At 42.9% G+C, this 27,380-nt stretch overlaps 1 protein-coding gene across 1 annotated transcript in view; it reads left to right on the top strand.

Moving 5' to 3' along the window:
- LOC116880686 (protein POLR1D-like) overlaps nt 1–27,163 on the top strand; it is a 43,544-nt gene extending 16,381 nt beyond the window's left edge. The window contains exons 2-3 of the mRNA XM_032879961.1: nt 12,090–12,164; nt 26,632–27,163. Coding sequence (XP_032735852.1) covers nt 12,090–12,164; nt 26,632–26,899 — 343 coding nt within the window. The 3' untranslated portion in view covers nt 26,900–27,163. The remainder of the gene's footprint in view (nt 1–12,089; nt 12,165–26,631) is intronic.
- The last annotated feature ends 217 nt before the right edge of the window (nt 27,164–27,380 follow it).

A 27,380-nucleotide genomic window follows, 5' to 3' on the forward strand; every position in this document is an offset into this window, starting at 1 on the left:
AGCCGGCAATGGCATTTTTTCTGCTTTGGGCCTTTCTCCTGTAGCTCCTAGCCCTCCAGTGCTGGTGGGCTCCTCCCCTTTGGGTACCTCCACAGCCTTTCCGGTGCCCCCTCCAGGGTTGCTCATTTCACCATCATCTCACCATCTGTAGGGATGCCTTTGGGGGTGGGGGGTGGCGGAGCTCAGCACCCTCTCCCCACTACAGGGGAAGCCACTCCGGGGGCTTTAGGAGGAAGTGTAAAACCTTACTTGCATAGTTCTGCCGTTTGGGCTGGCTTGTTTGGGGAGCCATCTGAGTACTTAGAACTTCTTAAAAGGTATTCCTCAGAGGGACACTACGGCCAAAGTTAGGTTCATCTGTGTGCCTACCGCTAATTCCATTAACTGCTACATTATAGAAATAATGGAATTTTTTCCCCCAATGCACTTGGGTGTACAATAACCAAGAATTTTTTAAATTGGAAAATGGGATTAGAATTTGCCCTGTTTTACTTAAACTCATTGTTGTATAAATTAGCACCTGAAAGACAACTTGAAATTTGAAACATTGGAGGGTTTGTGAAGAGTCTAGAACATACTGATCGGTTTCAAGAATTTATTTTTACATGATAGATTCATGTACTTAGTTACCGATGTAGAAAATATCAGTGTCCGTGTGTATATGTAACTTTTTTTCCTCCCAGAAACTCTCTGTGCCAGTTTTGAAGGGGAAACTACTATATCTCTCAAAGTACTCTTTGATACCTAGTGTGAAAGATAAGGGAACACGGCAGTCAAGAGGAGGCCCAGGGGACAAAAAAAAAAAAAAAAAAAGAGGAGGCCCAGGGCCCGCAGTGTGCAGGCGTGAGGGAAGCACACTGCTCTGGGCTCCTTGCTCTTCCACAGGCTCTTCATGGAATCTTGGCCCTTTAGGCTGGACTCTGCCTTGCAACAAGAGGCCCCAGGGCGAGAGACACACTAAGCCAGTGTCCGTGCTCATGAAGTGCAGGCTTTCTCCTCCTCTCAACTCATTGTGCATTGCTGCATTTCTAAGAATTAGAGGTATCAATAGGTTTTCTTTCCGTTTAATTCCTAAAAATTGCTTAATTCCGTGGATGACAGGTAAATTTTTTATCTTGCCGTGCAGTTTCTCAGGTGTGTTTTAAAATGAAAACACTTTTTAAAGATCATGAAATGATTAGGAAATCCTACACATTCTGGAACTTTCTGTCTTCATTTTTTTTCCATCCCTTGGCTCTTGGCGCTAAGTATAGTTCATGGTCACGTGCTGAATCAGACACTGAGGACCTACAAGGAGGGGGCAGCTGATTTTCCAGCAGATTACCGCAGCCCTGCCTGCATAACTGCAGGGGATAGCTTCAGCGGGCCGACCGGACTTTCTGCTGAGGAAGCATTGTCTGGGTCAGTCTGCAGAGAACTGCAGATCACTTGTGTGAAATGGAGCTCCTTTGGATTAAGACAGTGATTTATAGACCACGCTTGTGGTGAGGTGGCTTCTCTGGTATGCAGCGTATTATCGAAGGATGGCGTGCCAACTTCAGCCCTCCCTGAAGAAAGCTGTGCAGGCGCACTTCAGAGGCTTTATACTGTAATTTTCTCTTTTGTACAACTGTTGTGGCTTGCTTTCTTTTTTGCATTTTGAATGACTATTTGGTGAGAGTTAGAATTTTATGTTATGTTTGGGTTTTTGTAGCTTTCCACCAGGTTTTCCTCTCCTTTACCAAAGTCATGCAGCGGCCATGTTAGTTTTTCTTTGCTCTCATGTTGGCTCCCTTCCATGGCCATCTTTCTAGAACATTTTCTCTTTTGCAATTTTCTTTTCATCAGTTTTGTTCTTCAAAGCATCCATTCTCTTAAGGAGATAACAAAATGCTATCATTGAATAAAAGAGTTCAGTAATAATTTTGACCTTAGGTTCTTTCAATTTATTTCTCCCTACTAATATTTCAGTGTGTGTAGAGTTTTTAACTTAACATTTGCCCTACCAAAAAGATATGCTGCTGTTCCTGCAATGGTAGAATTCATGGGCTTTTCTAGTTAGAGTTCACTGTTTTCTAAGTTCATCCTCCACTATCCCCACCTCTACAAAGTTTTTTTAGTAAGAGATCTCGCTTTTCTCTACAACATAAAATTTACCATGGCACATATAATTAGGTCTTATGATATAAACTGGAAATGAATCCCTGTATTTTCTGCAGGTGGCTCCTTAATCAGGATTTAAGAATAGGGGGGAAAAAAAATACCAAGAAGAAGAATAGGTATCTGTAAAAGATACTCAACTACTTTGAAAATGAGGTCATTTCATTTTTTTCTTTTTTTTTTTTTTAAGATTTTATTTATTTATCTGACAGAGAGACATAGTGAGAGAGGGAACACAAGCGAAAGTGGGAAAGGGAGAAGCAGGCCTCCCACCAATCAGGGAGCCCGACACAGGGCCCGATCCCAGAACCCCGGGACCGTGACCGGAGCCGAAGGCAGACACCCAATGACTGAGCCACCCAGGCACCCCGAGGTCATTTCATTTTGAGGCCATTCCTACGGTGAAGCATCTTATGACCTGAGCGATAAGGCTTTCCTCTAAGAGCTAAACTAGTAAGAGTCAGCCCACATATTAACTGTTAACTGAATTGGTCATCTCTCTAGAATAGTAACCCACACTCTGAAGTCACCCTATAATGGAAGCTGTGGAGATTTAAGAATGTCAGAGTCGAGGTAGAAGGTCTGGAGTGTTACCTTCACTACAACAGTTCTTGTCAACTGAATACAAATCAATAACAGTAAAATATTACGACCTTCCCTTAAATGCCTCCCTCTCGAGCTCCTTGAGGGTTGGGAGCATCCCTTCTAATAGCGTAGTTTAAGAATTAGCTAGTTAACGAAGATCCTGGGCCCCAGAGTTCATTTCCCAGGCCCATCACTTACTGGTTCTTGGGGCTCTTTTACTTACTTTCTCCTGGCCTCTTTCTCAGTAAACTAGCTGTTACACAGAGGCGCTGTGAGGATTGAGTGTAAGACATGGTATGTAGTTACTGCTGCCATTATTACATTTCATCGTAACCCCAGAGGTGCATATTATGTGCTTATTATATCAATATTCAAAGGAGACTTTCCTTGAACCTGGGCAGGAAGGTAGCCTCATATATCACAAACACACAGAGGTCTCTCTGTCACTAGGTATCTGGCACTCAGTGCCATTCATAACCCAGGAAGCACGCACTTTGCGTTTTGACCTGGACGCTTGAATGGAAATTGGTGGGTTGCGCCACTGTTGACTCTGAGGCAAATATGACTTTGGCGTACAAGAAATATCTGGGCTGCAGAAGGGGTTAGAAGAGAAAAGACACATTAGCTTGTTGAATGTCCCCAGCATGGATGCAATACACTGTACTGTAAGAAGATGTTTCCCAGCAGTGCTGTGCTTCCGCTTCCCTGCTTGTCACGGCTCTGCAGGTTCCCGTGATTTAGTGCAGTGTTAGGAAGGCTTCTACGTGGAGGCTGAATGACATTTGCAATGTTAAACCATATGACTTGTATATGCAAATATGTAGGTTTATATAGAGCGTACAAGAAGCTCAATATTGATTCACTGATCATTTTAGTATTTTGCAGGGAGATTTTAAAACATTCAAAACTTGGGTTTTCAATTTTTTACGTTTAAGGTAATTAACTTTTTGGCAAGTGTATTAAAATGTTACCCACACTAAATGCAGTTACATACTGTTTTTTAGTACTTTAGATTATTAGAACAGGACACAATTTATGTTCCTGGAACATAATTTATGCAGGCATCTGAGTGGCTCAGTTGCGTGAATGGCTGCCTGCAGCTCAGGTCATGATCTTGGCAGCCTAGGATCAATCCCACATCCCCGCTCCCCCGGGGGAGTCTGCTTCTCCCCCTCCCTCTGACTCTCCCTTCCCAGCTCGTGCTCGCTTGCTCTCTCTCCCTCTCTCTCACTTTCTCTCTCTCTCAAATAAAATCTTTTAAGAAAGTAATTTATGTAAAAATCTTGATTTTAACTGTATAGTGATTTTACTGAAATCAAGGCAAGAAAATAAATTTTATGGAATAAATACATAATATATGAATGTATATCTTTCAGTGTCTTTCTGTATTTATCCAAATATTACCAACTCGTAAACAGAATTATCAGTGTGTGCAATAAGTTAATACTATCATCTCTGGTATTTTTCTGACTTTCAATCATTTAGAAAAACATAGCTTTTCACAATTATTTATTTGACAGAGAGAGACACAGCGAGAAAGGAAACACAAGCAAGGGGAGTGGGAGAGGGAGAAGCAGGCTTCGCGCTGAGCAGGGAGCGGGAGGCAGTGCTCAATCCCAGGGCCCCGGGATCATGACCTGAGCAGAAGGCAGATGCTTAACGACTGAGCCACCCAGGCACCCCCACATGTTATTTTAATTGTAATGAAGGTATGTTTAAAATGGTAGGAGGAATGAATATATTTATTTAATAGCTTTTAGCTTGTTTTATAACCTGTAAATATTTTGAAATAGGTTCCCTCGGTAGGCCTAAGAGAAAGGAGTGGTAGTAACATCTACTGGTATGGAGCAAACAGGAGATCAGGAGAGTCTTGCAGAGAAGGTAACTCGTAATCCAGATGGCTGGTGACAAGCCCACTGACAAGGAAGTGGCTGGCATGCAGAGCAGCTGGGACAGAGTGTGGGGCCTGAGCAAAGCTCCACCGTGTGCATGGTGGCAGCTACAGGGCTGCCATTGGGCCGGGTATCCCAGCCAACATGGGCTCTGGACCCACAAAGCGAAGGCCCAGGAATGTGGTAATCCCACCGGCCACATCTCGCCTGTCAAGGCCTTGGGGAGATAGGCCAGTAAGCCCCCACCACAGTCTCCGTTAGCTTGCTCAGACTCCCAACACTGAGTACTTCTATTTCAGAGCAGTTAGCATCTCCGCTAAGAAATGGAGTTTAGAGAATGTGAACAGAGATGAATGAAGTGGGCTTTGCCCATTCACGTAATGACGCAAAAGAATATTAGAAGCCAAACAAAGGTCATTTGTCTGTGGTAGCCCACAAAGGGAAAAGTGTTTTCCAAATAGGAAAGCTTGCTGAGATGTTCAAGCAGCCCTAGAGGCTGTCCATCCTGATGGGAAAGATTCCAGCTGTGCCTCATTCTCAGCAGATTCGACTTCTCAGGTCTGCATCTAGGCTTTTCCACCTCGGCCTGATGCTTCGTGCTTCCCGGGCCTCGATGCTGGTGTGCTCCTATTCACGTCTGGCTGCCGCCAGAGATGGCTCAAGTTGCCCATGGCCATGGGCTCCTTTCATTGCATTTCTTTTCCCTGCGACACATGGTCTCACTGCTGTGCCTTCCTCATCCTCGTCTTGTCTCTTCCATCTCCCCCAGCATCTCCTCATCGGCTACACATACAGCACTTTTCCTCTTAAATCCTTGCTTTAAATCCTCACCTGGACCCGTTCATCCTGCAAATCTTAACTGAGGACTAACCATGGGCCAGACATAGGGAAAACTAGAGTGAAAAAGACCAGTCTCCTGACCTCTAGGAGTCTGGTCAAGTAAAAAACACCTATCCTGTGTCTTGTGCTACTTATCAGAATACTTCGATCCAAATATTTCATCCTTATAACAACCTTGTAGGGTTATGATCATCAAAGTAAACAGCAATCCACGTGTTTGATTTTTCCAGCATTGCTTAAAAAACTGCTGCTTATTTTCTGGTATATGTTGGCGTGAAACCATCAAGTTTTGTTAATCTTGGATTCAGATTCGTGCTCCCCCATTGACCTCTGGTGTTTTATCAGCATAAGTTGTTTTGACAAATGAAGGAACTTTTCTCGTAACTCTCCCTATTATGTTATAAATAAATCTTAAATATGTTATAAGTAAATATTGAGGCTCCCTCCCCACATTCCCTACGTAATCCAGTATTTATTTCTGATGTACCCATTCCAGTCTTTATTTGATGTACAGCCCCTATTCTAAGCCTCCACAGGGAACGCCCTCACTCACTGTGCATGTCACGTCACAGAGCATGTGCTTGATGGAGGTTAGCCAAACTTAACATCATCTACGAATTAACTTCTTGGGCTTCCATCTTTTACCAGAAATAATTCTTCTCATTTCCCAAATGATCTCAGTGCTCCTATTGAATTTTACCTTCAAAAACCTTCTCCACAATTTGAATGTTCTTACCTTTCTGTACAGCCGATAGGTGAACCCAGACAATTAGATGTTTTCTGAAATTAAGGATTCCCTGAATTTCTTCACCTATTACTGAACAGTACAGAACCCACACTTTGTCGTGTGGTTTCTGCCAGTCCACTCAGCGGCTGGTTAGCGCTGACTGATTATGAGCTGAAGGCAGATGTCCAGCAGGGAGCTGAGGCATCTGGCCCTGTATTTTTTTTTTTTTAATCAGTGTTCTGTGGTCTGACATCAAATCCTTATTGAAGATCAAGTAAATCGTTCCTTTTTTTTTTTCTTCAAAACTTACCACTCCATGGGAAGACACTGAGGTTGCTATTAATAAAGCTGCTTTTAAATTTTGCCCAGTGCCTTGCTATATGTGGACAGCTTGGGCATGAGCTGCTGGCCTTCTGCACTGACCATATGCTGGGCCTGGCGGGGGCCTTCTGGTCAGCAGCAGCCAAGGCCACCGCGCTGGTTTCTGCCCATTTTCCAAGTCTGTGTGCTTGTTACCAGGTTACACTTTTTGAACACGAGACCCTCACCTCGTCTTACATGACTTATTTCAGACGCTTTTCCCATCCATCATGTGACAGATACTATACTCTTGGTTGATCAAAGGTAACTTGTTTTTAGTAATTTTTTTCTTCTTTGGAATTATAATTATACCTACAGAAAAGGGCACAAATCCTAAGTGGACAGCCTGATAAACTGTCAGAGGGAACGCACCTATGTCCCCAGCTCCTTGATCACACAGCACAATGTCAGCCCTACGGAAGCCGCTTCGGACCCTCTCTGTCCTTCTTTCCCCCTCTGTGTCTTTCTTGAACAACTACTTGATGTTTAGCTTTTCCAATTTTCTTCCTTTAAAGATCTCATTTTCTCCTGTTCTCCATTATTTAATTTGCCAACTCTCAAATCTCTGTTGTTTGATTTCAGTTGCCTTGGTTTTCTCGCTCCCCTTGCTGTAGACCGATGGTGTTCGTTAACTCTCGGTTGATTTATGTGAGTAAAAAGAAACACAGACCCAGATAACTCAAAACTAATTGGCTCGACTTTGGATTTTAAGATGATTTTGCACCAGATTTGCCTTCCCACTTGGCTTCTATTTCAGCTGCTATTATCATCCGTTCACATTCCTTAAGCATCTACCAGCTGGCTAATGGAATGAACAGGCAGGCCTGAGGAAGCCCCGCAGGGGCGGAAAACTGGGCGGAGACAAGGCACACGTGGGTTGTGGAAAACTTACTGCATTTGATTCCTATGCCCAGAAAACAGTCTGCTTAATGAGCTGGCTTTCTTGGACTTCTTGTTTGCATCCAACTGTATATCCTAATATAACAAATTTGTTTTACAAAGAAACCTTTAGGATGTTGAAGAATCTAAGTATAAAAATTACCCAGAACTGAACTGTGTCTCAATAATTGTTTACTTGCACAAGTTCTCTGAATACTTAGCCTTTCCGTATTCTCCTGCTGTTTGCTTTTCCTGTATTTTAATGCAGCTGACACTTGCATTTCATCCTCTTGTTAAATAACTACCTTGTTTCCTGGGGTTGATGTCTCATAATCTTTAAGGATTTAAGCCTCTACGCCAATGTGCAGTAGAAGCTGGCTTTGCTCCTTCCTTACCCAAGAATCATGAGCCAGATTTCCAGGAGAAATAATAGGGGCCATAGTAAGTTCCCCGAAGAATTCCCTGACTTTCCGTTCTTCTCCCCTGAATTTTGAAGATGGTGTTGTTATTGCTGAGCGAGCGCACAATTGCTAGGAATCTTTCTTTTCCTGTTTGCGAGTAAAGCCCTGCAGACAGAGCTCGGGCAGGAGAATTTGGGGTGGGAAGTGGTAGCAAATGCTCAACATTCTTAGGACAAAATAGTGCAGAGTCCTTCTTCCTCCGCCTCTCCCGTTCTCCAAGTGAGTGCAGATGCAGTGGCAGCTCTGTTAGGCCTCCCTTCCCCCCCTTTATTTTATTTTTTGCCTTTAATGATTAAGGGGAAATGATTCCTCAGGGCTTGCTGTGCAAATGTTTGTGGAAAAGATCAGAGGACGTGTAGCCTTTAAACATGTGCAGGGGGCATTTTGTTTGGCGGATTTTTCTCCCTCCTCTACCCTCTCTCCTTTCCCCTGCCCCCTCCCTCTCCCTGTCCCCTCTCTCCCTCCCTGGTCCCCTCTCCCCTACTCCTCCTCCAAGATCACTAGCAGTGCTGCCTTAGGCAAGTTAGGCAGGGTACCACTCTCCTCAACTGTAAACTAGTCGCCATAACTATGTTGTCCTGTTCAGATAGGATGGCACTTTGCCAACAGTAAAGCTCCATGCCAACGTTACTTGGTGTTAAACCAATCACAAATACCAAATTTGGTTACACTCCAGCTGGGGCAGTGGGGTCCCACCTCCCATGCTTGCTAAGGACTGAGCGTGCCCCTCTCTTCTGTCACAAGTGAATTCCTTCTACCTTGTCACCCTTTCTCATACACATACCTTCTCTTCTATTTGACTGTGGTTATTAAGTCAGATCTCTGAAATCATGGCAGAGAAAACTAATGACAGTGCTGGAGATGGTTTTACATGAAATCAAAACTATATGAACATCAACTTCTGGGGCGCCTGGGCTGGTTGGGCGTTTGCCTTCTGCTGGGGTCATGGTCCCAGGGTCCTGGGATAGAGCCTGTGGGGAGCCTGCTTCTCTCTCTCCCCCTGTCACTCCCCCCGCTTGTGCTCGCTTGCTCTCTCTCTGTCAAATTAAAAAAAAAAAAAAATCAACATGAAAGTCTTGAAGGTGCCTAGAATATGGGCTTGTGATCTCTGCCAGGTCTTAAACTGAATATTGTTTTCTGCAGATGTGCAGCATTTCAGCTGTCTTATGGCACAAATGGGCTTTTGTGGGCTGGTCCAAGAGAGCTAGGGAAACATTTTACCATGGATTTTATGGGAAAATGCATTCTAGTTTATTTGTGACTGACACACAGTTTGTTCATAATTGGGGAGCTGCCCAAAAAGCTTTTTCCCTTAAGATTTTTTCACTTTCTGCCGTCAGGAGAAGAGATCTAAGTATGGGCGGATCTAAGTATGATGGGTCCCTGCTTTTATTTAGAAACTACCACACTTACTGATGGGAAGGGGGAGGAGGTGTTTTGGGAATATTTTTACCCTTTGATTTTTTAACTTACATCTGTGAGGGTGAAAAAGGATCTTTGGAACTAGATAGGATGCATTTTTCATGAAATACTGGATGAGACAGATCACATCGAGAGGATATTTTATTATCATTATTATTATTATTATTGTAAAGAGATGGGAGAAAGAAGGTGTGGAGGCCAAGGGCAGGCTGCCCCAACATGGGCCACTTAGTGTAAAAATCATTTTGAGTTAAGCAAAACCTCGCAGATGCCAGGAAAAACTCCCTGCCTTCCCCTCAACTGCCTAAATTTACTTTGGAAAGAAGAGCCTGTACCAGGCAGAGAGCTAGTAACCGAGACTCCCCTTTACCTACAAAACTGATCTGCATAATAGAGCAACCTTGTTTTTCCAAACTTCTCCTCTTATCTTCTTGCTAAATGCCTTCCTCCCCTTTGTATCCTCAGGTCCTACCTGTCTCCTTACCTCATTCATATTGCCTCACTGTCTTTGAAATGTCTTGTCTCTATGGATTCCCCTTATGCACACTATTAAATTTTATTTTCTCCTGTTAATCTGTCTCATGTCAGTTTGATTCTAAGTCCAGCTTGAGGGACCGTGGGGCAGTCGGGGTCTTCCTCCTGGACTGATGATCTGTGGTAAGCAGATGCACTTACCTATTCCTGATGCCAGGAGGTTGGGCTGTGAAACACTGTCTGACTGAACATGACCAGGGCGTCAGACAGTGCCTAAGGTGGTCAGTGTTTGGTTCTTTGCTGACATGGTCGGGTGGGCCCTCCAGGATGGAGCAGAGAGAGTCCAGCTGCTGAGTCAGCTGAAAAGACTTTTTTTTTTTTAAGATCTCACTGTTAGTGGGAGTTTATTGAAAAATTATACAAAATTATAAATTATACAAAAATAGATTTGTTGAAGATCAAGAGGGTGGTGAAATAGTTTGACAGCATACTAATAGAAATTAGAGGTAAATACCAGGAGAAGCAGATTTTTCTTAAGGGTTGAGATTGAATTTTTTTGGTGAGTAGAGAAGGGTGATGCAGAGGACTGCTATATTTTATTATAAGTCTTTAAATAATACTTGCTTTTTTAAGCTATCTGCTTCGATAAAATGAGAATCATTATGAAATATTCATAGAATGTTCACATCATTGGAGGATTATGTAAATTGTATCTGTAGTAGTGCTATAATAGCATAATTAAATGTTTTTATATAGAATCAATGCATAATTACCAGTTCCAAAATTTTGTGATTGGATATATAATTCTGTCTTTGGACTATATTTATCTCTAACTTCATACCTCTCTTTTCTTTCTTTTTTTTTTAAGATTTTATTTATTTATTTGACAGACAGAGATCACAAGTAGGCAGAGAGGCAGGCAGAGAGAGAGAAAGGTGGAATCAGGCTCCCCACTGAGCAGAGAGCCCGATGTAGGACTCGATCCCAGGACCCTGGGATCATGATCTGAGCCAAAGGCAGAGGCTTTAACCCACTGAGCCACCCAGGCACCCCATACCTCTCTTTTCTTAACTTTAGTACTTATATAGCATAAGTAATAGTAAAGTCAGGAATGGTCATCTTCCTATTCTATTACCCATAGCACCTTACACGGTACCTTGGACATAGTAAAATCTCAGAATAGGGTTGATAAGTACATTTCCTGGAGTTTTTTTTTTTTTTTCTTCCAGTATCTTTCTAAAAATAGCAAAAATAGCACAGATTCACTCTGGAAAAAATAGAAAATATAGAAAAGCATTCGGGGGGAAAAAAAAAAACAACTTTTAAATCACCCAGAAAATCTTACCATCTTGATAATACCCCTCCAAATGTTTTCCTATATAATATATAATGCAAATAAATTTGAAATAAAAATTATCCAGGGGCTCTTGGGTGGGTCAGTTGATTGAGCAGTTGAGTGTCAGCCTTTGGCTCAGGTCATGATCTCCGGGTCTTGGGGTGAAGTCCTGCATCAGGCTTCCTGCTCAGCAGGGAGTCAGCTCTCTCTCTCTCTCTCTCTCTTTCTCTCTCTCTCTCAATCTGTCTCAAATAAATAAATAAAATCTTAAAAAAAAAAATCATCCGGGGCTTCTGGGTGGCTCATTCATTAAACATCTGCCTTCAGCTCAGGTCATAATCCCAGGGTCCTGGGATCGAGCCCCGCATCGGGCTCCCTGCTCAGCAGGGAGCCTGCTTCTCCCTCTCCCACTCCCCCTGTTTGTGTTCCCCCTCTCACTGTCTCTCTGTCTGTCAAATAAATAAATAAAATCTTTTTTTAAAAAATTACCCAATGCACACTATAAAGTAGATAAAGTAAAATTTCTAGGTTAGCAGGTATATGGTATTTTGAAGGCTCTTTATCGTGTTGCCAAACTGTCCTCCGGAAATGTTATATCAGCTGCAGTCCCCGTTAACAGAGCAAATAGTATGCACTTCTCTCTCACTAACTAAGGGCCAGAAACATTCTTATCCTTGTTGGGTTCACTATTATTTCTTAGAGTAATAATGCATTTGAACATTTTAAATATGGATGTGCTTTGTCATTTTGTCTGATTTTCAGTGTTTTCCCCTTCATATAAAAAGTTTCTTTTTAATGTTATTTATATTTCAAAATTATCAACCATGTGTTTTAAATTTTAAAAATTTCTCCCCAATTTTGAAGTTTTATGCTTCAAAAACTGGTCATTCCGCTAGGTCATATATGTGGAAAGAACTGATTTTTCAGAATTTGGTGGAGTGACTGCCTCTCAAATCTCTTTTTCTCCCCATCAGGAAAGCAATTGAAGAACTGCTTAAAGAGGCAAAACGTGGGAAAACGAGAGCAGAAACTATGGGACCTATGGGTTGGTAAGTTCTTGAATAATCTTTCTTAAAACAGTATTAAAGAGAAAGTCTTGGCTGGAGATGTGGATATGTCAGTCTTTAGCAGATGGAGGGAATATAATACTGTGACTTTGGAGGAAATCACTCAGAGGCCAGCAGGAGAGTGGGAGCCCTGCTGAGGGTCAGCACTGGGGGGGCTCTGAGACCCTGAAGGAGAGGGCAGGGAGTGTGGACAGGAGAGCAGTCCTTACAGCGCTGTCAAGCCTTTGTTCACAGAACCCCAGGAGACACATTAAACCCCAGGAGACAACTGCCCAGAGGCACCAACTGCCCAGAGGCACCGTGTAAGAGAGATATCAGTGTCCATTATTTGAGAATCTCTGTTTTAATTATGGTCCTTAGTCAATGGAAATTTCTTTTTAAAATTTGACTTGCAAGTATTTCTATTATGTAACAGTTCAGTTGTGTAGAACTAAAGTTTGCCTTTACAGTTTCTACACACACAACAGAGCTCTAAGACTTAAAAGTTTAGAAACAAAGGAGGAATTTAACCTTAAGAATTTAATCTTAAGCGTTTTTAAGATTCACTTTAGCCATAACACAGGCATTCAATAAATATGCTGACTTCACAATTCTCCACCTTAGTAGGTTCTAGAATGTAGAACCTACTACGGTGGAGGATTGTGGGTGATTAGAGTTAGATGTAACTTCAGAATATACCTCATTCTGTAGACTTGACTCTTAGAACCGTGCATATGGTTTACATAAAATATAAAACAAAGTTAAATAGAGGGAAAAGGAAATCCTTAAAAATCAAGCAAAACAAAACAAATAGACCTAAAAAGCCATTTAGTGGATGGCTTAGCCGCACATAAAGGAACTTCTTCATGTGAGCTGAAATCGGACTCTGTACCCAAAAGAACTAACAAGAAATCCTAAATTGTTTTCAGTCATCATATTGTCAACAATACTGATGTTTTTCTGAAATTATCATATAACAGGATAACACAAAGTAAATGTTTATTTGCTAAAAATACCCTGATCTCCAGTGTCAAAGAGACACAGATATAAAATCAAAGTAAAAACCTATAATCCTAAATTTGAATTGGAAATATCAGTACAAAACCATGCTAGAGTTTCTCTTAAAAAAAAAAAAAAAGGGAAGAAAGAAAGAAAGGAAGGAAGGAAAGAAAGAAAAAGGAAAGCTTTTCCAGCTCTGTTCATGGAAAAGTGCTAGAAATGATGACCGCCCACTTGGTAGCAGTGAGTGCCCCTGGCATCCAGATTGCGCGATATATAAATACCACTTCTCACTAAAAGAAGACCAAGAACCTTAGAAAAATAACTGATTGCAGATCCGAGGCAGTGCCTGGAGTTCACCAGACAGCAAGTTAGAGGTCACAGTCCCCAGACTGCCCTCGCTTTTTCTTTTTCTTTTTTTTTTTTAAGATTTTATTTATTTATTTGACAGAGAGAGAGAGATCACAAGTAGGCAGAGAGGCAGGCAGAGAAAGAGGGGGAAGCTCCCTGCTGAGCAGAGAGCCTGATGCAGGGCTTGATCCCAGGACTCTGAGACCATGACCTGAGCCAAAGGCAGAGGCTTAACCCACTGAGCCACCCAGGCGCCCCTCTAGCTTCTTACACCAGCTGCAAATTCAGGAAGTTCCCCAAAGTACCCTCTGCTTCCGTAAGTCACTGACCAATTCATACAATTCACAGAAAGCTATGATACTGACAGTTACAGTTTATTACAGGGAAAGCATACAGATTAAAATCAGTCCCAGTGAAGGCATGAAGGGCATTGTCTGCGAGGGTTCTAAACGTGAAACTTCTGTTGTCTCCTCCCTGTGGAGTCAGGATACATTACCCACCCAGCTTATCAGGGAAGCTTACCCAGGCCTTGGTATTCAAAGTTTTTTATTGGGATTCCATTACTTAGGCATAATTGATTAATTGCTCACATGGTTGATCTCAATCTCCAGTTTGACATGGACCACATGACCCAAAGCTCCCACCCTAAATCACATGCTTGGGGGTTTTTTGTGGGGGGGCAGTGGGGAGGAGGCATGGTCAGCTCTTACCCTAATACCATCAAGTGGGGCCTGACCCATCTTAAGATCTATCTGGAACAAAGACAGGTCTGTCAGATGTGACATTACCTCTGAGAATTGAGATTACCTCCCAGAGGCCCGACCTCTCTGTGCGTAAGGCCAAACTCTTCCTACACAGGCAGAAAATGTGTTAAAAGGAGCCAGAAAGTGATGTCAGAAAGACTCAAGAAACAACCTGAAAGGTCTCCCACTAGATGGGATAATTTGATCACCAAGAAGAATAAAGTTATCATGAAAACTTAAGCTCTATGAAGTCATAATGATAATCACAAAAGAAGCTTAATGGTCCCTTTTGGAGAATGCTGTGGAACCAAATCATTATTTATAAAATTGGCAAATAGAAAAGAAGAATAAAACATTATTCTGTTCCCTGTACAAATTATACCTCAGAGTTACCAAATAATTATTGAAAAAAACTTTGTTGTAGAAGTACATCAGGATGCCTGGGTAGCTCAGTCGGTTAAGCCGCTGCCTTTGGCTCAAGTCATGATCCCAGGGTCCTGGGATCGAGTTCTGCATTGGGCTCCTTGCTCAGAAGGGAGCCTGCTTCTCCCTCCGCCTCTGCCTGCCACTCTGCCTGCTTGTGCGCTCACTCTCTCTCTTTGACAAATAAATAAATAAATAAATAAATAAATAAATAAATAAATAAATAAAATCTTCAAAAAAAAAAAAGTGCATCTATTAAATGGACAAGGATTACAGAATAAGAGCATCATTTGAATTCTTAGCCACTCAATAAGAAAACAATCTGATGTAAAAATAGACAAAAGATTTGAAGAAACACTTCACTGAAAATGATGTAGGATTGGCCAATCAGCATATGAAGAGATGCTCAAAACATTGGTTACCAGCGAAATGCAAATTAAAACCATAGTTAGTTACCACTATACGGGCACTAAAATATCTAAAATTTAAAAAGACTGACTACCGAATAAGGCTGAGGACATAAAACAATTAGAACCTTCACACATTGTTGGCAGAAATGAACATTGTACAGCCATTTTGAAAAATAGCTGGCTGTTTCTTATACATAGAGAGTTCTTCTAACCAATTACCAGGGAATTGAAAACTGAAGCCCACACAAAAATCTGCACAGTAATATGCATAGCACTTTTATTCATGACAGCTCAGAACTGGAAACAACCCAGATGTCCACTAACTGATGACTGGATAAACAAATTGAGGTTCTAACCGTACATTCAGTGCTACTCCTTAACAAAGAGGAATAGAAGCAGACATGGGGACACCCTGCTAAGTGAAAGAAGCCAGACACAAAACCTTACACAGTGTGAGATTCTACTTACGTGGTGTTCTAGAAAACCCAGAACTATAGGGACAGAAAGCAGATCCTTGGTTGCCAGGAAATGGGGACAGAAGGAAGGGATTTACTGCAGAACTCTGTGGGTGACAGAAGACAGTTCACATCTTGACTAATGTGATGATTACACGACTTTGTATAGTTGTCAAAACTCTTCACACCTGTTACTTAAAAAGGATAAATTCCATTCTGTATGAATTATCCCTTTTAAAATAAAAAGAAAGTCCTCATTTGCAGTCCCTAAGGATACACTGGGCCTAGGCAAAGGTCACTGGCCACTAACCCAACCAGATGAGGAGTTGCTGGGGACAGTTCTGGGACAGGTCAGGCTGACCACATCTGAACTCACTGACCCATCTCCATGCCACGAAAAGATGCAGCAGGGAAGAACACACCACCATTTATGAGATACCCTTGTCAAAGGATTGAACCCAAATCTGATCAGATCTCCAGTTAGAACTACTAGTTTGCAGGAAGTACCGAGGGCGGAGGAACACAGTAACTGACACCAGGGGGATGAAATCACAAAAATCCTGTATGTGGGGAACTCTACAGGACAAACAACTGAGTTTCTTTAACAAATAAATTGCAGAGAAAAGGAGGGGTATCCTATGAATTAATAGATTTGAGGCACATCAAATAAAATGTATACTTTATTTGGATCCTTATCCAAAGTAACTATAAAAAGACATTTAGGAAACAGTTGGGGTATTTGATGGTATTTAGGAATTAATGTGGATTTTTTAGGTGTGATAATGGTTTTGATGTTACTTCATTTTTTAAAGCTATTATCTTTCAGAAGTTCATTCTGATGTATTTATGGATGAAGTGATAGAAAATGAAATAATCCAGTGCAAGTCAATCTGTATGTAACATATGTAATCATCTTAGATTCAATAAAATGCTCTCCTCGTGGAAGGATAGTCATACAGATTTGGTGAGATAGGATGTTTGGAAATATTCGCACAATTTCCGTCATGCAGCAGCCAGTGTTAGTAGGATCTGCTCTTACCTTCTTTCTAGTCCCCCTCTGTCCTTTACAGAGTTAAAGGTGCCTCTACTCTGGTGAATTAAATTGGTACAAAGTTGGTTAGGGGCAGGCTGCTTAGGTGTTCAGTGTAAGGCAGGACTGTGACCAGGTTGACCATAGCCACTGGTCCAATCCAGTACCGTGTGTGAAAGAATCAGTGGGGAGCTAAATCATGAATTCATGGCTTGACCAGGAATAAGAAAATGTCAGTCAGGGTTCTTGCTGAGTTAGGAGTGTTCAAGGAGATCAGTGGCTTCTAGGCATTTCTCCAGTGGAAGTCATTTATCCTGACAATCTTTCTGCCACTTACTGGCTTAGTAGAACTTTCTGCTAGTGAAAAAACTAGTTGATCATTGTCAGCTCTGTTTCCCCTGGAGAGAGTTACCACGGGCACAGGTCATCTTGCCATTTGTGGGAGTACTGATATGCACATTGGGCTTTATACCATTAAGGTCAGCAGTTCCACAAAGTTGTCTCTTCCAGTTTTCTACATCTCCCAGCCATAGAGTGTGATGCTTTTCCACATGGTCTATTACGGTAGCAGCCATTCCTTCCCCAGTTCAGTCAGCAGAAGGGAAGAAAAGAAGGAAGGTGCCCCCTCCTCCCACTTAAAGGCACTGCCCAGAAGTTGCCTACATTTCTACATATACCCAATTGGTCAGAATTTCATTTCATGTCTTTACCCAGCTCAGCTACAAGGTCAGGAATTCAGTCTTTTTCCCCCAGGAAGTCATGTACCAGATGAATATCTGGGGTTCTTTTACTGTAGAAGAAAGGAAGAATGGCTATTTGGGGGACAACTGGCAGCTCTTCCCATGAAGGAAGAAGAAGCCTATTGAAGAGGGAGTAAGAGATGGCAGGCCAAGTAAAGCATTCCAAACTCAGAAGAGGAGGATCCCGGGAAAACAGGATCTGAAACTTCCAAGTTCCCATTAGTCTACAGGATAAGAATTCCTGCTGACATGGCTATTTTTCTCAATTGTCTTGTAATGGCAGTCCTCTGACTGTTTGGTTTTAGGGCCCTTTACACACTTAAAAACTATTGACAATGACAAAGAACCTTTTTTATGTGGATTATCAGTATTTACTATATTTGAAATTTAAAGTGAGCAGTTTTAAAGGATTTATTTATTAATGTATTTAAAAATAATAAGCCTATTACATGTTAAAGGGAATGATATACTTTTATAAAAATAACTGTATTTTGGGCAAAAAATACTGCGTTAAAGTGATACTCTTTAATATTTTTGTAAACCTCCTCATCCCCGCTTATAAAAGACACCTGGGATTTCATGTAAGCTTCTACAACCTGTTGTTTTGATTAAAGTATATGAAGAAAATCCAACTTCACACCAATGTATATTTGGAAAAGGAAGAAGTATTTCAATAGCCTCTCCCAAAAATTTATGGTATTCTTTAATCCTTCATCAAAACTTTGCAAATAACCTTAATGAGTGGTAGATTCTTAACATTCTTTTTAGTAATGTAGACTCTTCATGTTCTGTTATAATAAAAATCCCTTCATCTACCTTACACTTTGACTGGATCTTCTCCTCATACATGATTTTGTAACATCATGCATTGGTCATCTAAAAAATGCTGGTTCAGGGAGTCATCCTCCAAATGTTAACACATTTCATTATATAATATTAAAGGAATACATTTGTAACTACCACCATTAATCTCATCAAAAAAGCCTTTTAAATGTTGGGAACTGGTCAAGTGCACAGTTTTCCAAAAGTCTAATTTTCTTGCACTTGAAAATTCAAGTTTTATCATTGCCAGTAAAAACTGTGAATTGTTTTCCTTGAAGTGACAGGCTCACTCACATCTGAATAACCAGCCAGTTCACTTACTGTTCAAACATTCGCACAGGTCCTCTTCCTTGAAGCAGCTCTTGGTTCAGGACACCCTGACCAACGCGGGCTACGCTAACAGGTCTGGCCGAAGGACGGCCATGACTTGCGTCTGCTCCCTGGTGCTGAGACAAAGACATCTTCCCCATCGTGCTCGTCCTGGGAAGATAACTGGTTTTCCATCTGTTTCAGTGTGCGTGCATGTGTGCATGCGTGTGTAAATAAATGAAAACTTGTAACTACTAATCCAGTGGTTCCCAAACTTATCTGCACTTTTGAAATCATCTGAGAAGCTTCCAAAATACTAATGTCTCTGTCCCACCATCACTGATTATCATTTGGGGTGTGGCCTGAGCTTGGGGTTTTAAAAAGATACCCAGGTGATTCTAAAGTGCACACAAATTTGAAAACCACCGTAACAGTCCCTACATATTGTAAAGAATGGAACCAGCCTGCTCTGCAGAATTGAAAGCATTCCCACACCTCTCCCATGGGCAGAGGCTCCATAGCACTTGGGTAGATGGGCACTCAGACAGGGGAGTCCCAAGTTCCATCCCCATCAACACATCTTCTGGGACAGATCTTAAAGGAGGAGACAATCTGTTGCTTACTTGTGGGCCACGGTGTGTTTTTCTAAGCATCTAGAAGAACTTTATATTTGCTTTAAAGTTGAAAATAGAACGAGAGTGCCATTTTTTTCCCTCCTCGATAGTCCATGAAAAGATCTCAGTGAGGTAGTTGAACCATTGCCAGAAAGAGATTGCTGAACTAAAGAAAATGCCACGGAATGCCATTTTTTATTTTATAAAGAAAGAGACCATTTGGTGCTCTGTACTTCCGTGGATGTATTTCAGCAAAAGAATCTCTTCAGAAGCTGTTCTTGACAGAGGCCTCAAGGGAGCTGAAGTATGGGCCCATATGACTTCTTTTTCGTCAACACAAAGGAATTTATAAGCACAAATTTCAGAAATGCACCCAGCTTTGTTGTCCACAAAGCTGTTTTTATTCTAGTCACACTCACATCAGCTGACCTGTAGCCCAATGTAAGTTTGGAGTCCGGCGCTCGCAGAACCTCAGACTTATACGTGGAAAGGCTTATATACGGTATTAAAAGTTACAAAGTTTGACAGAAAATGAGTCTTCGGGTTTTTTTAAACCCAGTTTTAAGAAGGGCCTTTTTGGGTGCTTTTCTGTTTGGTGTTGGTGGTCATTCTGGTGAAAAGGGGAAGAATCAACCATGCGGTTCTTCTTTATATCTCATCAGCTGTTGGTTATTTCTCAAGTTTTTATGCAGGCATTTTTTTTTTAAATTCATTTGACTGAGCGCCAGTAGATATATTAAGAGGCCAGGCTCAGGCAGCAGTAAGGAAGACTCCCTGATCTGGCCTTCAAGTTGTTCATCCTTCGGTGGATATGGACAAGTGAGCAGGTAAGCACAGCACAGCGTGCTGGAACCGGCAGGCGGGGAAGGAAGGGCTCCCGTTTCAGACTGACTCACGGACGAGGCTCTTGGCATAATTTCTGGGCCACAGAGATGCAAAGCCTTTACTCTACAGCTAAAGAACATGGGCCCCAAAGGGCTCCAGCAAGCTAATTGCTGCTGAATGGATCATCGTTTGTTTTCTCGTCCCCGGATGAATGCTCCTTGTACCACACCACCTCTCTCCCGTGTGTTACTGTCCGACAGCTGCAGGCTCGTCAGTGCTCCCTGCCCCCAGCTGCCCCCAGCCTTTCAGATCCAGTTATGAAAGTGAACCAGAGAACCCCACATGTGTGAGCACTCCATCACATCGCCGTGGAAATAATGTGTGCAGCTAAGGGAGCTGGCGGCCAAGGACAGCGGCCTTGTCGTCTCTCTCTGGACACTACCATTCACATACCTGCTTCTGAGCTTTATCCTCACACATCCTCTGTTCCTCTTGGCGGTCTGCTACCAAGCACAAATATGTAGACAGATAGCCTGGGATTTATCTTCACTGCAGGACCCAGCTTAATGCCCTCCCGACACCATCCTGGATCGGGAAGAAGGAGCAGAGAGAGACGGAGACCCTCTGCGGCATAAGCAGGTGGCCAGTCACCAGAGCAGTGAGGCAAAGAAACCACAGGTGAAGAGACTGTTGGCACGCCTGCGGCCAAGACTGCTCTGCCCGGCACGGGCACCAAGAAGCAGATCTGTATGCCGTGTCAAGTGGAGAGTCACTGACATGGGCAAGGCTAGGACAGAGGCAGAAAGCACTCTAAATGTACTTGGTGTGGACATCTGTGAAGTACAACAGGCCTTGGGAAATTAGGAATCTTATTTTTGTGGTTAGGGAAACAAAGGCCTAGGGATCGTGGGAGCAAGCTTCCACACAGCTCTCCAAACCTGATTTGGGAGGGTGGACCTCAGCATCAGACCCTCTGATTCCAATCCTACCAGCTTGGGATCTCAGATACGTTGCTTTTCTTCATCTTTTGTCTGCCCATAAAGTGTTGGATAGTTGGAGAAATGGAACGAGGGGACGTCAGTAACGTGATGGCATGGGACAATTACTTCATGGAAGCCAGTGTCTGCAATGTTATCATTCCCACTGGCTAGTGATCACGTACCAATAGCTGATGGGTCGTGTTCATGGAACTATTTTAGAATCCAAAAGTGGCAGGTCTGGGGCACCTGGATGGCTCAGTCAGTTAAGTGTCCAACTCTTGGTTTCGGCTTTGGTGACGTCAGGGTCCTGAGATCAAGCCCCATGTCAGGCTCCAAGCTCAGCCAGGTCTGCTTGAGACGCTCTGTCTCCGTCTGCCCCTCCCCACCTCTCTCTCTAAAATAAATAACATCTTTTTAAAAAGTGGCAGGTCTGACTGTGTAGCATGCTAGATATTACTACTTCTATCCTTCAGCAGTAAAGATAAAAACTATTAAAACCAGAAAGAAAAAAATTACATATCTCTTCCTTTTCTGTTCTCTAAGTTTGTTTACAGTCTACTGTTTTTCCTAAGTCAAATATGATAATTGCAAGGAGGAAGTGCCTTATTTTTACACATTATATCATGTACTCATTCAAAAAGAGAGAGATGAAAAGCTTACAATCCCAGCCTCAGTCAGTCTGCAGGTCTCTCTAATAGCAGATTCTCCAGAAATCTACCTCTCCTGGGGCATGCAGAAGACTCCATGGCTGGGCTGACAGCTTTGGAAGTGAAGTAAAGCACTTGCCTTTTAAAGTTTACCAGAGTGAGGATGCCGGACCTTATGTCTGACAGTGCTGTCCTTAGTACTCCCAGTGCAGCTGTAAGCGGTCTCATTATATTTAGAGTTTTGTATCTGTTTATACTTAAATCAGTTCCTTCCACATGAGCTAATATATCTTTCTAAAACCAAAAATAAAAACAGCTGGCCAGGGTGAGGAAGCTGACATTGTGTGGATCAGAGCTGCAGACAGGGAAGCAGCCGCTCCGTCTGGTGGCCTCTTGGGTCCCCAACTCCAGCAGCATGTCTCGGGACATAGCTAGTGATGTTATATAGTGCAGGTACCTTGAGCAGCCCCAGCCTGTGCTCTCACTCTAGGGCCCGGGTTTTACCTCCATGCAGACATGAAAAGCTCTGGAGTGGTGCATACCTAACGCGAGCTTATCATGTCATCTCAAGTCTGGGGGGAAATGGCACCAAGAAAGAGCTGAGAAACAAGACACATCGATGAAATGAGTTTTCTTTTTTTTTTTTCTTTTTAAGATTTTATGTATTTATATATTTATTTATTGCTGGGGAGGTAAAGGAAGAGGGAGAAAGAATCCCAAGCAGACTGCACGCCAAGCACAGAGCCCAAAGCAGGGCTCGATCTTATAACCCCAAGACCGTGATCCCAGCTGAAATCAAGAGTCAGGTGCTCAACCAACTGAGCTACCCAGGTGGCCCAGAAATGAATTTTCTTATGGGATGAATGAGAGGAGAGTAATTTTCTAAAGGCTAAACAGGCAGAATACAAGCAGAGAATTTTAAAACTGGGACAGACTTCGGAAATTACCTACATACCCCAGCCCTCAGTGTTCTATTTGAAGAGCATCTACAGGGCTTACACAGTATGAGGAAATGCAAAACTTTTTTTTTTTTTTTTAAGATTTTATTTATTTATTTGACACAGAGAGAGAGAGAGCACAAGTAGGCAGAGAGGCAGGCATAGAGAAAGAGGAGAAAGCAGGCTCCCCACTGAGCAGAGAGCCCGATGCGGGCCTCGATCCCAGGACCCTGAGATCATGACCTGAGCTGAAGGCAGAGGCTTAACCCACTGAGCCACCCAGGCGCCCGCAAAACTTTTTTTTAAAACAAATTTATTTATTTATTTGACAGAGAGAAAGCACAAGTAGGGGGAGTAGCAGGCCGTGGGAAAGGGAGCAGCAGGCTCCTGTCTGAGTGGGGAGCCCGATGAGATCATGACCTGAGCTCAAGGCAGATGCTTAATGACAAAGCCACCCAGGCATCCCACCAAAACTTTTTTTTTTTTAAGATTTAGTTATAAGAGGGAGAGAGTGCGCATGTGTGTGAGCAGGAGAGGGAGCAAATGGGGAGGATATCTGAAGCCCACTGAGTGCGAGCTCACCACTGGACTCCATCCCAGCAGTCATGAGACCAGAACCCGAGCCGAAACCAAGAATCAGAAGCTTAAACGACTGAGCCAGCCAGGTGGCTTTTTCATTTTAACAATTTTAACCATTTTAACACTTTTTCATTTTAACCATTTTTATGAAAATTTCTATAAGATCTCATTAACTTTTTCCTGATGGCTCAGGTTTTGTTTGTTTTTAATTTTTTTCATTGAGGAACATCAGCTAGCCTGATCTGTTTCTTGATTAGCTTCTTTTCTCAGGTCGTCTGAGACTTTAGTATGTTACCTTGAGTTGCTCTCAAGGAGAAGTCCCTGCTGTATTAAAAGATGTGCTATCTATATTCTTTTTCATGAAGAGAGTGAATAATAATAATAATAATAATGGTCCACAATCCCTTGTTGTAAACCCTTGAATCCCTCCAAGTTTCTAAGTTGAGATAATTTCACATTTTAGAAAGGTACATCAGCACACCCAGTATGTACTACGAATGCCCCCAGGGGTTCTTGTTCAACACATTATCATTTCTGCCCCCACACATACGCTTATGCTAACTGTGATAAAGACTAGACATAAACAGCCCAGTGTCAGGTTAGGCCAGGTTTTGCTGCCAAACGAGTTTCAGCATCATATAGAGAACTTGATTTTCAAAGGTTTTAACATTTTGGAATGGTGGATAAGAAACTGTAGAACCCATCGGTAACATGTACTTGAGGATTTACCATGGGCCTGGTCCTGTGCTAAATGCTTTAAGCGTTATCTCAATAAGTCCTCCCTCTGGGCCGATACTTCTATTACCCTTGTTTTAAAATGGGGAAAACTGATGCACAGGGGAGTTAAGTAACTTGCCCTTGGTCACACAGCGAATGAGGAGAGCCAGGATATAAACCAGAGCTAACGTGTACCAAGTGCTTGCTATATATTAGTATGATTCTAAGCACTCACTCATTTGGTCGGCAAGCATTCCATGAAGATAGTCACTGTTATGATCCCACATTTAACAGATAAGAGGCAATGGGGAGACTATATAACATGCTCAGGGTTCAATCTGATAGATAGTGTGGCTTCAGAGCATGTATGCTCGGCCAGTACCATGTCGTATGAGTTTATAGCAATGGAACACCCAGCTGCAAGGTTCAGCAAAATAAGTTACCAGCCGAAGGCTAGAGCAGTTCCTTCCCAGAGGATTTCCACAGATGTTGGCAGCTCTGTTAGACTCCTTACGCTGTGATACTTTCATTGCAGATTTCATAATTTCTCTATATGGACTCATTAACTACTCGTACGTCCATATCTGCTTGCAGCCACCTCTCTACCTCACTGCCCTGCCTTACTTATTACAAGTATAAGTAAGCACTCACTGTCATTTTGAAAGCATGTCCTGGCCTGTTCAGGAGCAGTCACTCTCAGCAGCCCCCACCGCCGCCAGGTAAAACAAATTCTCTCCCAGTTGCCCTTGACTCCTCACCTGGAATAGATTCTTAGGCACAACCAACATTAAAAATCCCATCTCTAATGTTAAAAAAGAGATGTAAAGGCCACTTTTCTTGTGGCTTGCTTCTAGAAAGTCCTCTCATTCTCTGAACAGCTCTTTCGCTTGCTGTCTCCGGGGCGGTCCCCACTCCCCCACTCTCAGCAGGAACTCCGCGGGTCTCTAGCAGAAGAGCTTTGTTCATCTAGCATGAGCGAGCGGATGGTGGGAAAGGTGATCTCCCTTGGAAGAGAGCAAAATAGAGCAGAATTCACCAGGAGTTACCAAAGGTTTTGTTTTGATTATTGTCCGTCCCATCTGGCAGTACTTGCCTTTCCTCATATGTCTAATCCAGAGAAGGACTGACCAGTTTCACCAGCACTGAGCTGGCCCACTCCAGAGAAAAGATCGCAGAATGCTTGTGGAGCTGGCTGGACACAGCCTCCCAGAGCCAAGAGACACACGTGATCCACTTACTCGTACCAACGATTCTGCTCCTGTGCTAAGCATGGGGCCACAGTTGGCAAAGAGGGGCACTTCTGTCCTACCGGCCAGCCCTATTGTGCTCTTTGGTGACATCAGTGTGCCCTACTCTTCTGAATCTAGGTCTAGTGGTTGCTCTCTCTGGAAGCTAAGTGAAGCCCCATAGGGCTCCCGGGACTTCCATGGTGTTGTGCCCTCACGACATCACAGCTTTGTCACTGCCTTTCTTCTTCACTCCTCATCTCATTCACTGTGGCTTCTAAACTCCAGCACTAAAAGAAAAACGAAACAAAAACTCCAGGGTAGCTACCCCCTCTAAATGTTCTCGCTGCTCCTACTACACTCCATTGCCCTTGCTCTCTCCATTCCTTTCTCTCCTTGTTCTAACTCCTTCTCTCCTCACTTCTCCCGGCCTGAGCCCGAAGCACGCTTGCACATCAAGTGCAAATCAGTGATTTTCTCTGTTCCTAGAGGCGCAAGAATTGTTTATTTGCTACAGGAAACATTTTCTCTTCTTTTTCTCCATATTTTACTTCCAGGTTCGATGCCATTTCTGATTGCTTGAGCTGGTCTGACCCCTGCAAGTGCCAAGAAGCTAGTATCTGCTCACATTTCACTGATAGGGTCCTAGACGATAAAATCGCCCTGGTGGGGGCGCTGCTGGGTTGATTTTGAAGTAGTGTGTGGGATTCTTTTATCCCAAGTTTGACACAAAAATGGAGATTCTAGAATCCTACATTCATCTTTGCTTACTGCCAGCCAGTCTGAGTGACATGATTTGGGGGGGTCAGTATCCTTCTAAAATAGCCCATCGTGTAACAGCCGAAGGTCAAGACAAATATGCAGGTTCTCATCTGTGTGGGGGGTTTTCTTCCCCCAAATGAAAGCTTTATGCACTTGAAAAAGAAAAAAATAATACTGTAGTATATACGTAAGCATGCAAAATAATAATTTCATTAGTTACATCCTGTCTCTTGGGTAAACTTGAATCACCAGCTGCTTAAATATATATTACACAGAAACTGACCCAGAGCATGGGTCTCCTTGAAGTGCCCCACCCCCCGACAGAACACAAACTAAAAGCCTGATATGGAAAGTGAGATTCTTTTAAAGATAAAATGTGATTATTGCATTTTCATAGATTCTTTGGATAATTTTTTTTCTGCTTTACTGAGCCCCAGCATCCAAGATATGGCAAGAGATACTTTTTTGTTCCTCAGAGAGGGACTTCACTGTCACTCTTTGGTAATTAAAAACAAGCCACGATCAATTTAGCTCAGAAATGCAGATTATAGTCAAATTGGGCATCTATTATTCAGGGAGAAAATAGAAGGGATCCTGTTCTTTCACGTTGTGGCCAAGACCTGCACAGGCATAGTGGTGGGAAAGTTAGTCCCAATAAGGAAGAGAGGGGCGAAGTATTCAGCTAAGGGGCAGCTCGGTGGACTGGAGAATTCCAAGTGTCTTGCCTTTTCCCCCTTGTACTCACAGTTTACACTAGGTGGCATGCAAGGAAAGCTGAACGCATTCAGAAACTTGATTCTGTGGACACAAAATTCTTTGGCAGGAACCCATGACCGGTGGGTGCAGCTCTGGAGCAAGTGATGATTCAGTTTGAGAATGTTCTCTCTTTTTCCTCCCCAGGATGAAGTGTCCTCTCGCTGGTACAAATAAGAGATTTCTGATTAACACAATCAAGAACACGCTGCCGTCCCATAAAGAGCAAGACCCTGAGCAAAAAGAGGGCAGCAAGGAACCCTCCAAAAGCCAGAGCCAGAAAGAAGAGAACCGGAAGCAGCACAGAGGCCACCCCTACAAGCCCAGCTTCCAGGCCCGGGGCGCGGGCGGCCACTCCCCGCACAGGAAGCGCAGCGGCCAGGAGAAGTATGAGAAGCGCTCCACCAAGCGATGAGGTGGCTGCAGCCCCCAGCGCTGTCTCCTCTGGGACTGGGGGGTGCTGGGGGGATGGGGAGGTGTGGGCGAGGCTTTGAGGACAGGCCTTGAGCAAGCGCCCAGGAGTGACTTTCATAGTCGGTCCTTGGCTGCGGTGACAAGGAAATGAGTCCAAAGGGACTTGCTCGGAAGGTGTGGGAGCAAGTTTCAGCTCCATCATTCCCTCTTGTTTGGAAGTTGGTTTCAAAATAAATCTAAGACTAAAAGTTTTCAGACATCGTTACGACTAGTTCCGACTTTTTTTTTTTTAATGTGTTACAATTGTGGTCATTTCTTAGTTTTCCTTAAAAAAATAAAACCCTTGGAAATCCTATATGTTATCTTTTTGGATGATGAAGTTAAAATTCAGAAGTCATCTGGCCAGTGACCCACAGTCAGGAAAACAGGTTAGCCCTCCAAGGGCTAGAAATTTACCATGAAACTCTTTTTTTTTGTTTTCC

Source organism: Lontra canadensis, unplaced genomic scaffold (genome assembly GCF_010015895.1).
Source record: "Lontra canadensis isolate GAN:19392208 unplaced genomic scaffold, GSC_riverotter_1.0 scaffold67, whole genome shotgun sequence".
In the NCBI taxonomy this organism is placed as follows: domain Eukaryota; kingdom Metazoa; phylum Chordata; class Mammalia; order Carnivora; family Mustelidae; genus Lontra; species Lontra canadensis.